The following is a 13,094-nucleotide window of genomic DNA, read 5'->3' on the forward strand; positions in this document are numbered from 1 at the left end:
GGGACGGGACTCCCAGCACAAGATTGCCCGTGTTTCAAAAGGGAGGCAGCCGTGCCAGCTGGAGAACCTCTCTCGCAGCTCCATCCCCAGCAAAGAGCTGTCTCTAGAGCAGTTTGTGCTGCTTACGGGCAAGATCAGCCTTTGCATTTGAACCACCTTCTTGCAGAGGTGACAGGAAACATCCTCTGGTTTATGTCGTTCCAGCTGCAAAGGCCAGGACAGTGTTCTTGAGGGAGCAAGCGATGAGCACATTTCCTGGTCAGCAGCCGCTGGCTCGTGCCAACGGTCAAGAGAGGCAGAAGAAATCCCTTCAGAACAGCTCCCTCTCAAAAGACACCCTTCTGCTTGATGAACCGCAGGGAAAGGCGTCCTAAACCAGGCACTTTGACCTTGTTTTCAGCCCAGGTTCCCAGTGCTGGTGCACTCGTGAGCCAGTCGCTGCCCATCTGCCACCAAGGGGAATCGCCTCCGAGGCCAGCTGTGCCATGGGGAAAGGAAAGGGTGAGACGTCGGGAGAGTTTCATTTAGTGCACAACACGGATAAAGCCATTCTTTCTGCAATTAAAACTGAGGGTATTTAATTGAGTGAAATGAGATTTCATTCCCCATGACCTGTCTGATTGTACTTTGAATCTGGGCACGGGCTGCAGTGACCTGCCACAACATTTGAGGTGTCACCAGCTGCATTGTAGGTGGTAAAGTGGGAAAGGCAGGAGGGAGCCTCAGCATCTCCCATCCCGTGGGTGACTTCATCACAAAGGACCAGGGCGGCGCCCGCTGGCTCCTGGGGCGGCTGTTGCCAGGCAACAGAGACACTATATTGTCCCCTGTCACCTGTGCCCCTCGCCCATTTGGTCACTGGCCGTGGTGGGATCACTTGCCGTGGTGGGATCACTGTGGTGGTGGACTCATTTTGGCAGTTGGATCGCTTTCGTGGTGGGATCGCTATTGGTGGTTGCACCACTTTTGGTGGTAGGATCGCTACTGGTGGTTGAACCACTTCTGGTGGTTGAACTGCTGTTGGTGGTTTTATCACTTTCGGAACTTGGATCTGTTTGGCGACTGGATCACTTTCATCACTCGGATTGCTTTTGGCACTTGGATCTGTTTGGTGACTGGATCACTTTCTGTGGCAAGGAGGAGGAGGAGAAAGGCTGCTGGCTGCCCATCCCTCCAACATCATCTCCGGACAGAAGAGCTCCCGTCTTCCCACATCCAGTTCAGTGTTTTCGGGCAGAGCAGCAGCGATGGCCACACGTGGACTGCTGGAGATGCTGAACGCCGCCATGGGGACACCCCATTTGGGGGTTGTCGACTTGGTGGCACTGCACAAATTGCTTGAGGCCATCATCGGGCAGCTGGGCCAGCAGGAGCTGTCTGTCCTGGAGCCAGAGCAGAGCCCGACCCCCGGCCTGGCAAAGGATCAGGACAGCAAGGCCCAGCCTGGCCAGGAGAAGGAGGAGGATGGAGCCGTGGGCACAGGGCAGCAGCTCTGGAAACCAAAGCAGCAGCTGGATGAGAAGGACATGCTGGAGGGGACCAGGAGCAACTCCAAGGTCTCCTCCGTGGCCAAGGAGGCCACGCCAAAAACAACGGAAGAGGAGAAGAGAGATGTCCCCAAGGTAGATGCTCTTGCTGGTCCCTGGGTGCTCCCCCACGAGACGCCCCCTCCTCCGGGCTCCGCGCTGCCGTCGTGCCGCCCTCAGCCCAAGGGCTGGGTTAAGCCCGAGCTCCCGCAGCAGAGCACAGCGGGGCCCAGGTCCCCAGGGACCCTCCCCTGGGCTCACCCCCCACCCGCTCTCCCAGAAAAGGGCTTCGCTCCAGGACCTGTGGGAGGAGATCAGCAAGTTTAAGGAGGCGCAGTCCAGCCTGGAACAGGACGTGCGGGAGATGAAGGAGGCCATGCAGGAGGCGCATTCTGGCCTGGAACAGGACATCCAGGAGGTGAAGGAGGCGCATGTCGGCCTGGCAGAGGACATGCATGCCCTGCAGGAGGCGCATTCTGGCCTGGCGGAGGACATCCAGGAGATCCAGGAGACGCTTGGCCTGGTGAGCATCCCCTGGTGCCCCGGGAGGGAGCTGGGCCCTCGTCCCTCCCCGCTCCTGCTGCCCTGTCACACTGTGCCCCTGCCCCACGGCCATCGGTGTCACCAGCGTGAAGGGCAGCAGGAGGGAAGATGGGAAGGGTGTCCCAGGAGTTGCTAAGGCACTTTTGAACTAGAGAGCCCTCAAAACAGAACCATGGGAGGGGCAGGAGGGGAGATAAAGTTCTGCCCATGCAATTCAGCCGCGGTCCCCAGGCACAGCCCTGCCCAGTGTCCCTCTGCCTCGTGCCCCAGTTCACTCGGGGATACTCTTTAAATCCCGCTCCCACATCTGAACGGGTGTCCCTCTCCTCGCCCAGCTCCAGGGGAAGCCCCGGGACACTGCCGGGCTGCGCAGGGACAGGAGGCGGCTGCGTCCCCCGCTCCCTCGGGGACACCAGCCCTCCTGCCTCGGGGCACAGCCTGTGGGCTGGGGTGCTGGGCAGTGATACTGGGGGTTCCATCCCTGGGGATCCCATCCCTCTGGTTCCATGGCCGGGCTGACCCCGTGATCACTTTGCATTTGGGCTCTCGTTTTCAACACGAGTCTGGCCATGCAAGATGGTGGTTTGGGGACGGGGACTGGGGACATGGCGGGGGGTTCTGGGGTCTGTCCTCTAGGCTGCCCAGCTGCCAGTAAACCTGCTGCCTTTTGCCTCTTCTTCCCAGGAGGGTGCTGGGGGCCAGTCTGCCCCCGCTGAGCCCACCCAGGTGGCCATGGACAGCCAGGCCAGGAGGAGCTCAGCACTGGAGCCAAAGGGACGTGGGACACAGCCTGGGATGGAGACCAGCAAGGGGACTGCAGGGTCTGGCTCCCCGGGGATGCAAGCAGGGATACAGGGGCAACCAGCGACCCCTGTGAAGTTGTCAGGCGCTCCCTCCATTCACAAGAGGTCTATTGGTGCCAGCGCCACCACCCCGGGGATGCAGCCAGGATCCCCGGGCACCCAGGCCAGCACCTCCCTGGGGACACAACCAGGGGCCCCTGATGCCCAGGCCAGCACCGCGGGGATGCAGGCAGGATCCCCTGGGACCCACACCACCACCCCTGGGGTGCAGCCTGGGTCCTCCAGCTCCAAAGCCACCATCCCAGGGGATGCCCAAGAGCTGGCCAAGCCCTGGGGCTCCACCAGCACCTCAAGCTACGAGTCGGAGATGCGGGAGGTGCTGTCACAGGTTGGGCAGCTCGGCCAGCTCTGCGCTGGTCTGAAGGAACAGGTGGAGCAGCTTAAATCTACAAAAGCAGAAAGCACAGATCTTGAGGACGTGCGCCGGCTCTTCCCAAAGGGAGGTGAGAGCACGGGGGGGCTGGCGGGGTTGTTTGGTGTGGGGACACCCTGGGTCAGGGGCTCGTCATGCTCAGAGCCTGGCCCCACGGGTGAGACCCCCTCACCGACAGCATATCCCCTTGCACCATGTCCCTCTAGGCCGGCAGAGCATCACCAGCATCCTGGCCGACCTCAGGTGCCAGGTGTCCTTCCTGCAGGACATGGCCAGGGCCCTCCACGGGGAGAAGGAGAAGGTGAGCCGGCAGCAGTCCCCGAGGGGCTGTGGGGACAGCAGTTTGGGCAGGGAGGGGGCAGCTGAAGGCTCCCCGTGCCGGAATGACACAGGGGGCTGTGCCCTCACCCCCCCCACTGCCGTTCCCAGATCAGCAAGGTGGAGGATGCTCCCAGAAAGACGAGGGGGTCTGGAGCCGGTAGGAAAGCAGACGGCAGTGGCCAGATGACCCAACAGCCACGGTAAAAGGATGGGAGAGGGTTTCCTACCTGCAGGGCTGTGAGGGAGCCTGGGGTCTGGGAACATCCCAGTTTGGGGGCCGAGGGACACCCCCACGAAGGCTAAGCCTGCCCCTGCCCCTGTCTCGCTGTCCAGGCCCAAGGGACAGAAGGTCAAGGCAGAGCGCAAGGAGCTGGGGAAGCAGCAGGAGCCAACCCAGGCCGAGCTGGAGCAGTTTGCGGCCAAGTACGTGAATAAGTTGGTGATGGAGGCAGCGCAGCAGCTGCAGGCAGAGGTGAGGCCCGGGGGCAGCGCTCCCAGTCCCCGCTGGCTCGGGGGGGGTCCTGGCGGGGTCCCGGCCACGTCCCCTGGCTGGACGGGGCCATGGAGCCTCCACGGCACCTGGGCTTGTGGGCGGCATCCAGCCCGGCTCAGAGCTGATTCCTCCTCCCCTGCCAGCAGGTGGACGAGCCGAGGACGACGGCGCAGAGCGGGGGACACGAACACGCAGGGTGCCACGTCTGCAGCCCGGACACCAGGGTGCTGCTGGGAAAGCTCCTCCAGCGCTGCGAGAAGCTCGAGGAGCAGGTGGAGTCCCTGGTCCAGAAGGCGGGCAGCAAGGTGGAGAGTCATCCGAAGTGGAGGAGACAGGTAAGGAGATGTGGTGTAGGGGGCTTGAGCTGCCAGGACCCCTCAGACATTTCAACGTGGGGGAGCCCCTCGCTGCCCCCCTAATTGGCTTGTGAGAGTCAGCAGCACGGAAGGGAACTAAAGCCTTGGAGCAAATGTCCTGCTTGCACTGAGGGCCCGTGGCCACCAGCCAAAATACCCTGGGTCTGTCCCCGAGGGGCAGCCACCCCCTTGCTCAGCACCGCCTTGTCCTCTTAGTCCCTGCAGCAGGACGAGCAACTCAAGTGCCTCCAGGCCAGCATCATGCAGCTACAAAAGGACTATGAGAAGTTGAGCTCGGCCCTTGCAAACCTCCAGCAGGATCGTCAGCAGAAGCAGAATGACATCAAGGTGGGTGGCTGTAACCCGCAGGAGAGCCCAGGCTGGGACCCCAAGGGGTCTGTCCCCCTGCCACCCTGCTCGCAGCCCTGCACAGCTTCCCCATGCCTTTCCTGGAGGTTTCTGATGGGGTGGGGAGGCAGGGGGTGCTCGGCTGGCCGGGGGGCAGCTCCGACCCTGCCGTGGCATCACGGGCTGCTGTCTGCCTTGGAAGGCTCTGTCCCAGGCCCTGGGGAGGCTGGAGAAGAAGCAAGCAGACAAGGAGGAGATGCTGGTGCTGGGAATCGATGAGGTACGGGCTCGAGGGGCCCTGGTGCCAGCCAAGGGTGTCCCAGGCAGGGTGACAAACACCCCTTGTCCCTTGGGTGCCGGCTGGCAGAACCAGCCAGGGGGAGGGAGGATTTCCAGCCCGGCTGCGGGTCCCTTGCCAGGTCCCTCTGTGGCCCCGAGTCCCTTCGGCTGGTGGGACCAACGCCACGGGGGTGATGGGGTGAACAGGACCACGTAGCCACTTCTCCCTCTCCCGTTGTCCCTGCATCCTGTCCCCACCGCTCTCCTGCCTTTCCCCGTTGCTAGAAAGCAGACAAAGCCGCCCTGGCTGACAAAGTCAGTCGCAGCCAGCTTGAGGCGTGCGAGGAGCGGCTGACCAAGATGATGGAGGAGGTGACGAGCCAGGTGACGGGCCAGGAGAAGGGCTGGCACCAGTTCCAGCGAGAGCTGCAGAGACAGATGGACTGCAAGGTGAGGGCTTGTCCCCTCCACGCAGAACTGGCACCTTGGGGGCCTGGCAGCCTAAGGCAGCATTCTTGCGAGGGTCCCCCCTCCCGGCTGTGCCCCAGGGGACCGCCATGTCCCATCCTGGGGTAGCTGGCTGAGGGTGTCACCCGTCCACAGCTGGACCGCCGGGAGCTGGGGGCGTTCCGGCAGCAGCAGGAGGAGCGGTGGAAGAGCCTCAGCGGGCAGCTCCAGGAGAAGGCGCTGCAGGCAGAGCGTGACGATGCCGCTGGGATTAGGAAGTGAGTGCGATGGGGACAGTGGTGGCTTTGGCAGTGCTGGCCCTGTTCCTGCTGGCTGTCCCGGCTCGTGCCGGTGTGGTACCTGGCGTGGGAGCCACGTGGGCAGCGCCCCTGGGGATGCTGAGCAAGTGGCTGTGCCTTGTGCTCCTGCCAGCTGCAGCTTCGCAGCGATAGAGGCGGCACAATGAGGGGGCACGTGCGGGAGGAGCCCTCCTCAACCAGTCTTGGGGGGTGGGTGCAGAGGCGTTTTGTGGCTGGTGTGCAGGTGGGGCTGTGCCCCCCAGGAGCTCCCCAGCCCTTTTCTCCCCCCTCCAGGCAGCTGCTGCCCGGTTTCCATTGCCTGTCCTGCGACCGGCCCCTCAACATGCTGGCACCTGGACCGTGAGTAACTGCCCCCTGAACAGGGAGCAGCCTCCGACCCCTCCTGGCGTCGAGTGACACACGGGGTGCCACCTGCCGGGCACTGAGCACCCCCATGTCCTGTCCCACAGGGAGCGGACAGGCGAGTGTAGATACCCCACTGTTCCGCGGAGCTGCGGAGGCCAACACACCGTCACGCCCCCGCGTTTCCAGCCCAAACCGCCCAGCACCCCACGGCCATCCAAACCCAGTGCCCGCAGCCCCAACAAGGTAGGGATGACAGAGGTGGGGAGGGGGATCTGAGCCTGTGGGGGGATCCATCCGTGCCTCAGTTTCCCCGGGGAGAGCTGGCTGGGGGAGGGTTGCTGGGGGATGCGGAACGGGGCCCCGTGTTTGGGTCACACGCTCTCCCCTTCCCAGAAGGACGCGATGCAGCTGTCGGGCCAGGACGGCACTGATGGGAACCAGCAGGACGAGCAGCTCTCCATGATGGGGGGCTCTGAGCTGCCCACAATGCCAAGGGCCACCCCAGACACCCCGACCTCCAGGAACCGGCCAAGTATGGCCCTGTCAGGGCACCGGGGGGCAGAGGACACCCCGCTGTCTGGGGGGACGGGTCTGTGCCCACAGCTGGGCGGGGTGGGAGGGGGGTCTGGGGTCTGGGCTGGGCTGTGGGGGCAGCACTGGCTGCTGGGGCAGCCGGTCCTCGTGGTGGAGCTGGAGGGAGCTGGGGGCACATGGGGGGTGGTGCTGGGCAGTGTGGGACAACAGCCTGTGTGCTTCAGGGTGGGGGCAGGACCCTGTTGGTGGGTGTCTGTGGCTGACCCTGCCCCTCGCCCCCAGGCACCCGCTCCTCGCTGAGATCAGCCGTGCTGCAGCACCTACCAGTCTCGTCTCCCAGACGCTTCACCCTGGCACCGCAGCTGCTGCCGCCCATCCCGCCCCCCCGCCGTGAACCAACCCCCTGACAGCCGGGCAGGACGGGGTCCCGGCCCCGGTCCCACCGCCCCGGGCACTGAGCAGGCAGCGGCTGCAATAAATGGCGATGGGAAACCAAGCACCGGTGTGGTCTGAGAGGAGTCCCTGGGGCAGGATGGCAGAAAGCCCCGCTGTGTTTGCTTTTTCAGGAGAAAAATAAGTGCTAAAAAGGCGCTTTGGGGGTGCCCAGGTGGATCCAGTTGGTATCCAGGCCCCCCCAGAAGGAGCACGAGGAGCAAACCAGTGGGCACCAGGGCAGAGCCAGCAGAGGCCCATCCTGCCCCCGGGTGGGGCTGAGGTGTCCATGGGCTTCAGAAACACCCCTGGGACTAACTGGGGGGACGGGGTGAGGGGGGAACCAGGGGGCTGTGCAAGAAGCCGGGCTGGCTGTCGGCAGCCGGAGGAGGGGAGCGCTTTGCGCTTTGCTCTGGGTCAGGGGATCCAGAACTGGGGGGACGCAGCAGCTTCGTGCCCCGCCCCGGGGTGCCCACGGCCGCCGTGTGGCAGATGTATTGTTAACCCCGTCTCCCCCCCACTTCCCCCTTTTGCCCCTCCCTCTCCCCCCTTCCCACTCAGGACAGGCGATCCGGAGGGAAAGAAGGACACAGAGAAGAGAGTTGGAAAAACTGGCAATGTTTTACTAATGCTATATTAAGAGTAGAGAAAATAATACAAAACCAATCCTGAAAGTCTCAGCAACTGCAGAGCCGGCACCTGAAGTCCTGGACTGGACTCTGCAGCCAACCGGAGCTGGATTCAGTCTCTCAGTAGGCCTCAGTTTGCAGGGACGACTAGCAAGGTCCTCTCCTAATGTCACCATAAGCAGAAGGGACGAAAAGGGACAAAGAGGACAAGATCCTCATGATCTGCCACTTCTATATGAAGTATTCATGTGAAGGGGATGTTATACACGGTTGGTCAGTTTGTTGGTCACCTGTTTCTTGTTGCTCCTCTTGCAAGATGTGAATCTGTCCTTATCAACAAGTAAGCATTCCATTGCAATGTTTATCAAAACATGTATCTGGTTCTCCAGGAAAAGGCAGCTAATATGAAGCTTTAGCTGACAGGCAAATTCATGCTGTCTGCCTATCAGATTGCCGGAGGGGCGGGCGTCGAGGGCTGGGTACTGCGTGCCGCCCGCAGCCAATGATGGTGCGGAAGAGGCGGGCGTTGCGGTGTCCCTACTGCGCATGCCCCAGTTGCGAGCGCTGATAGGCGGAGAGGGAGATGATTGACGTGTCCCGGGGAGCCAACCGGGATGCGGCAAGGGGCGGGTGCTGCAGTCTCCCTAGTGCGCATGCCCAAACCGCGAGCGCTGATAGGTCCGCGGTGTCTCGGGGCCGGGGCCGGAGACCGGGAGCGAACGGGAACGGGGGTCGGGGCGGCTGCGGAGCGCTCGCTGCGGCCGGCGCCCGGGCATCGGGAGGCGGGCGGCTCAGGGCCGCCCTTCGTGAGGTTCCCCGGAGGCGGCAGGAGGGCGGAGGGGAAGGAGGCGACAGCCGGGGACCTCCCGCCGCGGGCGTCTCGGGGGCGCGGCGGCTGTCGGTGCCCGCGGAGCCCGGCGGGACGGCGGGGGAGCGCGAGGGGCACGGAGCGGCGAAAGAGGCGGCAGGTGAGTGCGGCAGCGGCGAGGGTGACCGTGCCGTTGGAACGGGGGGAGCGGGAGGGGCCGGCGCGGCGCGGCGCGGAGGCGTTCGGTTCCGGTTCCCCCCCCCAGCCCTTACGGCCGCGCTGGCGAAGCTGCTGGGAGGCGTGCGGTCCGGAGCCGCGTCTCCCTCCGGCGCAGCGCCCGTGCCCGGTGCGGCAGCCCCTCCGGGAGCGGCGCAGCCCCCGTCGGTCGCGGGGACGGTTACAAGCAGAGCTAAGGCGCGGTTGCGGGCGGGCTGGGTGGCGTGGCGCCGCTTCGGCGGGAGCTCGGGGCGAGCCCCGGCGGGTCCCGTGTCCTGCGGCGCGGCTTTCGCGCCGCGGCTCTCTCTGTGCGCTTTTTTGTTTGGTCGCGTTTGTTTTTTGGGTTTTTTTTGGCGGGATTCCCGCGAAACGCGGCACGACCGCTCGCCCGGGGCTGCCGCGGCGGGTCTCAGTGGCGCCGTCCTGTGGGCAAAGCGCGGTACTGCACCCGGCCGCCCCAACGCGGTGCCGCGGCGCGCCTCGGTGCTGCCGCCCTGTGGCGAAACTCGGGTACTGCAGCGCACGGCAAGGGGGGGGGGCAGAGACGCCGATCGAGCCGCGGGGGTTCGCGGTCGGGTCTGTGCGTGCCGGTGTCCGTCCCCCCCGACGGGGGTCAGGTCCCCATTGGTGTGCAAACGACATCCCTCCCTCGGTGCCTCCTTAAACGTTTAATGACGTAAATATTGCTCCTGCTAACGTTTTCGGCGCGGCTTCTTTCCTCAGTGGATCCGTCTGGCAGTCGGTGGCCCACGGTTGCTCGGCAACAGCAGAAGCGGATTGAAGGGACCGGCCGCTGGAGGATGCCGAAGCCTCCCGGGTCAGCGGTGGGAGCAGCTTTGCGTAAAGCGAGGGGTACGTGAAGCCGGGCGTGCGGTGCCGACCGCCCAGCAGGTAAGGGAAGCTATAGCTTTACCTCCAGGGACTTCTGCCCAGAAAGCTGAAGCAATTGCTCTCGCGTGAGCTGTAGAGTTACGCAAAGAGAAGAAGATTAGTAGCTGCACTGATTCTAAGCAGGTTTCTTGAAGGGTGCGGGCCCTTGAAGCCGTTTGAAAAGAATAAAGTGTATTAACGGCACAAGGGAGGCAGATTAAACGTGATGCTCCGGTTGCTGGAAGCTGTGCTGTTGCTAGGAGAGTTGCCGTCACGCGTTGCAACGGGCCTCAGAAGGGAAACGCTGCTCAGGAAACTGGCAATAAATTGGCAGGCGCCGCTGTCAAACCAGCCACCGAGAGGACAGAGACCGGTACGGAAGCCGCGTCTCTGAGCCCAGGTGGCCGTGTCCTCCAGCCAACGTCAGGGAACTGTAACAAAGAGGATGAGCAATTAATAGGAGATTTATAGCCCGATCAGAATTAGGGTCCAAAGGAGCCGTCACCGGCGACGGGAGAGCAGTGGCGCCTCGCGGCGCGAGGAGCTGAAGCGCTCTGTCGAGATCGGACGAACAGGTAAGAGCGAATTTAGAAGCTCTGTGCGAACGAGTCAGTGGGAAACGTGCCTAGAAAACCATCTTGATGGTGCACGCGGGGTACAGACAAGAGCAGCCGGACGAGGGAAACGTACCAGGACGACGCTGGCAAAGGGAGTTCTCCGAGCTGCCTGGAAAAGGGGGGTGTCGATACCGGCCGGCACGAACGGCTCCCTTCTCGGGTCGGCCGGAAGCGTTGCCGTGCCGGGGGGCGGCTGCCGGCCTGCGGGCCGGGGCTGCGGCTGTTTGGGGCGCTGCCCCCGCTTTGTTTTCCTCGGGGAGCCCCCCCACGTTCGGGGGCTTGTGGGACGTGCACGTGCGAATGACACGGTGTTCCCAGCTGCTCTGTTCTCTGCCTTGTTTTTTCAGACGCCTGTCCCTGTTTTCTCTTCCCGCTTTTGAAGAGAAGCTGCCGAGTCAGCGTACGCTGCGGTGAAGTTCTACAAGATGCGGCCCTCAGGAACCGGTTGACGTGAGGGAAATGCTTTCTGACCGCCTGCGCGGTGAGGGGACGTTTTTCACCTTTTAGCTCCTTCTGCACGACAAGAGGGAGACGGAAGGTTAAGTAACACGTTGTTTAGGAGCTGAGAGCTTAGTTTGTATTTAACTAATAATTAAGAGACGTGTTGTCAGCGAGAAACTAAACGATTACAACTAACCTCATCAAATGAAGTAAAGACAGGCCAGCCAGGCGTGGTGGTGGAGTTGCTCTCTATGTGAGAGAGCAGCTGCAGTGTACTAAATTCTGCCCAGGAGCGGATGAGGAGCGAGTTGAGAGTGTATGGGTCAGGATCAAGGGGCAGGCTGGCAGGGGTGACACTGCTGTGGGCGTCTGTTACAGGCCACCAGATCAGGCTGAGGAAGTTGATGAGGCCTTCTATGGGCAGCTGAGAGCGGCCTCACGGTCACAGGCCCTGGTTGTTGTGGGGGATTTTAAGTTCCCTGCTGTTTGCTGGAGGGACCGTTCAGCCAGCCAGCCACAGTCCAGGAGGTTCCTGCCGTGCATCGGTGAGAACCGCCTCATGCAGGTGGTGGAGGAGCCGACTGGGAGAGGTGCACTGCTGGATCTCATCCTTGCTAGCAAGGAGGGTCTGGTCGAAGCAGGAAAGGTTGAGGGCTGCCTGGGCTGCAGTGACCACGAGAAGGTGGAGTTCAGCATCTTGGGTGGCAGGAACAGAACAGCAAGTAGAATTGCAACCCTGGACTTTAGCAGGGCCAACTTTGGCCTTTTCAAGCAACTGCTGGGGGAAATCCCACGGGCAAGACTGCTTGAAGGAAAAGGGGCCCAAGATAGCTGGGTTGCATTCAGAGATTGCTTCTTCCACGCTCAGGATCAGAGCATCCCCACACGAAGGGAGTCGAGGAAGGGAGCCAGGAGGCCTGTGTGGTTGAACAGGGACCTGTTGGGTATGCTCAAGCAGAAGAGGAGAGTTTGCAGGTCATGGAGGCAGGGGCTGGCCACTTGGGAGGAATATAAGGCTGCTGTTAGAGGATGCAGGAAGGCAGCTAGGATAGCCAAGGCCCCCTAGAATTACAGCTGGCGAGAGGGGTCAAGGACAGCAAAAAGAGCTTTTTCAAATACATAGCAGATAAAACTAACACCAGAGGCAATGTAGGCCCACTGATGAACGGGGTGGGTGCCCTGGTGGCAGAAGATACAGAGGAGGCAGAATTCCTGAATGCCTTCTTTGTCTCTGTCTACTCTGCCGGAGGCTGTCCTGGGGAGCCCTGTACCCCTGAGACCCCGGATGAAGCCAGGTCAGTGGAGGAGTTTGCTTTAGTCGATGAGGACTGGGTTAGGGAGCAATTAAATAGTCTGGACATCCATAAATCCACGGGTCCGCATGGGATGCACCCGCGGGTGCTGAGGGAGCCGGCTGAAGTCACTGCTGGACCGCTCTCCGTCATCTTTGCCAAGTCTTGGGAAACGGGGGAGGTGCCCGAGGACTGGAGGAAAGCAAATGTCACTGCAGTCTTCAAAAAGGGCAAGAAGGAGGACCCGGGTAATTAGAGACCGGTCAGCCTCAGCTCTGTCCCTGGGAAAGTAATGGAACAGCTTCGTCTGGACAATAGAGCAGTGAGGTGGGTTGCAAACTGGCTTAAGGAGAGAAGCCAGAGAGCGGTAGTCAATGGTGCGGAGTCCAGCTGGAGGCCAGTATCCAGTGCAGTGCCTCAGGGGACAGCGCTGGGGCCAATGTTGTTCAGTATATTCATTAACGATTTGGACGAGGGAATAGAGTGCACTATCGGCAAGTTTGCTGATGACACCAAGCTGGGAGGGGTGGCTGACACGCCAGAAGGCTGTGCTGCCATCAGAGACCTGGACAGGCTGGAGAGTTGGGCGGGGAATAACCTGATGAAATTTGACAAGGGCAAGTGTAGAGTCCTGCACCTGGGCAGGAACAACCCCAGGTTCCAGTATAGGTTGGGAAATTACATATTAGAGAGCAGTGTAGGGGAAAGGGACCTGGGGGTCCTGGTGGACAGCAGGGTGACCATGAGCCAGCCCTGGGCCCTTGTGGCCAGGAAGGCCAATGGCATCCTGGGGTGTGTTACAAGGGGGGTGGTTAGTAGGTCAGAGAGGTTCTCCTTCCCCTCTGCTCCGCCCTGGTGAGACCCCATCTGGAATATTGTGTCCAGTTGTGGGCCCCTCAGTTCCAGAAGGACAGGGAACTGCTGGAGAGGGTCCAGCGTAGGGCAACAAAGATGATTAAGGGAGTGGAGCACCTCCCTTATGAAGAAAGGCTGAGGGAGCTGGGTCTCTTTAGTTTGGAGAAGAGGAGACTAAGGGGGGAC

At 62.0% G+C, this 13,094-nt stretch overlaps 1 protein-coding gene across 6 annotated transcripts; it reads left to right on the forward strand.

Annotated features, from left to right (window-relative positions):
- The first annotated feature begins 247 nt into the window (after positions 1-247).
- Positions 248-7,244, forward strand: LOC135578759 (uncharacterized). Of its 6 annotated transcripts, none has more exons than XM_065054783.1 (15): positions 252-1,622; positions 1,807-2,049; positions 2,754-3,375; positions 3,512-3,606; positions 3,735-3,826; positions 3,960-4,098; positions 4,263-4,454; positions 4,692-4,823; positions 5,026-5,103; positions 5,388-5,552; positions 5,706-5,827; positions 6,143-6,208; positions 6,319-6,457; positions 6,608-6,746; positions 7,031-7,244. In XM_065054783.1, the coding sequence occupies exons 1-15, from the start codon at positions 1,248-1,250 to the stop codon at positions 7,153-7,155; spliced, it is 2,724 nt and encodes a 907-aa protein (XP_064910855.1). In that variant the 5' UTR covers positions 252-1,247; the 3' UTR covers positions 7,156-7,244. The 6 variants fall into 6 exon arrangements, with proteins under 6 accessions (XP_064910859.1, XP_064910855.1, XP_064910858.1 ...); XM_065054786.1 differs by having other exon boundaries at positions 6,611-6,746; XM_065054785.1 differs by having other exon boundaries at positions 4,266-4,454.
- The last annotated feature ends 5,850 nt before the right edge of the window (positions 7,245-13,094 follow it).

Source organism: Columba livia, chromosome 2 (genome assembly GCF_036013475.1).
Source record: "Columba livia isolate bColLiv1 breed racing homer chromosome 2, bColLiv1.pat.W.v2, whole genome shotgun sequence".
Classification (NCBI taxonomy): Eukaryota; Metazoa; Chordata; class Aves; order Columbiformes; family Columbidae; genus Columba; species Columba livia.

Bases quoted from the DNA above. Each gene is read 5' to 3' on its own strand.
- LOC135578759 (XM_065054783.1), top strand. From the start codon at position 1,248: ATGGCCACACGTGGACTGCTGGAGATGCTGAACGCCGCCATGGGGACA. The intron at 5,553-5,705 runs GTGAGGGCTTGT...ACCCGTCCACAG, and splicing joins AGAGACAGATGGACTGCAAG to CTGGACCGCCGGGAGCTGGG. The intron at 5,828-6,142 runs GTGAGTGCGATG...TCCCCCCTCCAG, and splicing joins GATGCCGCTGGGATTAGGAA to GCAGCTGCTGCCCGGTTTCC.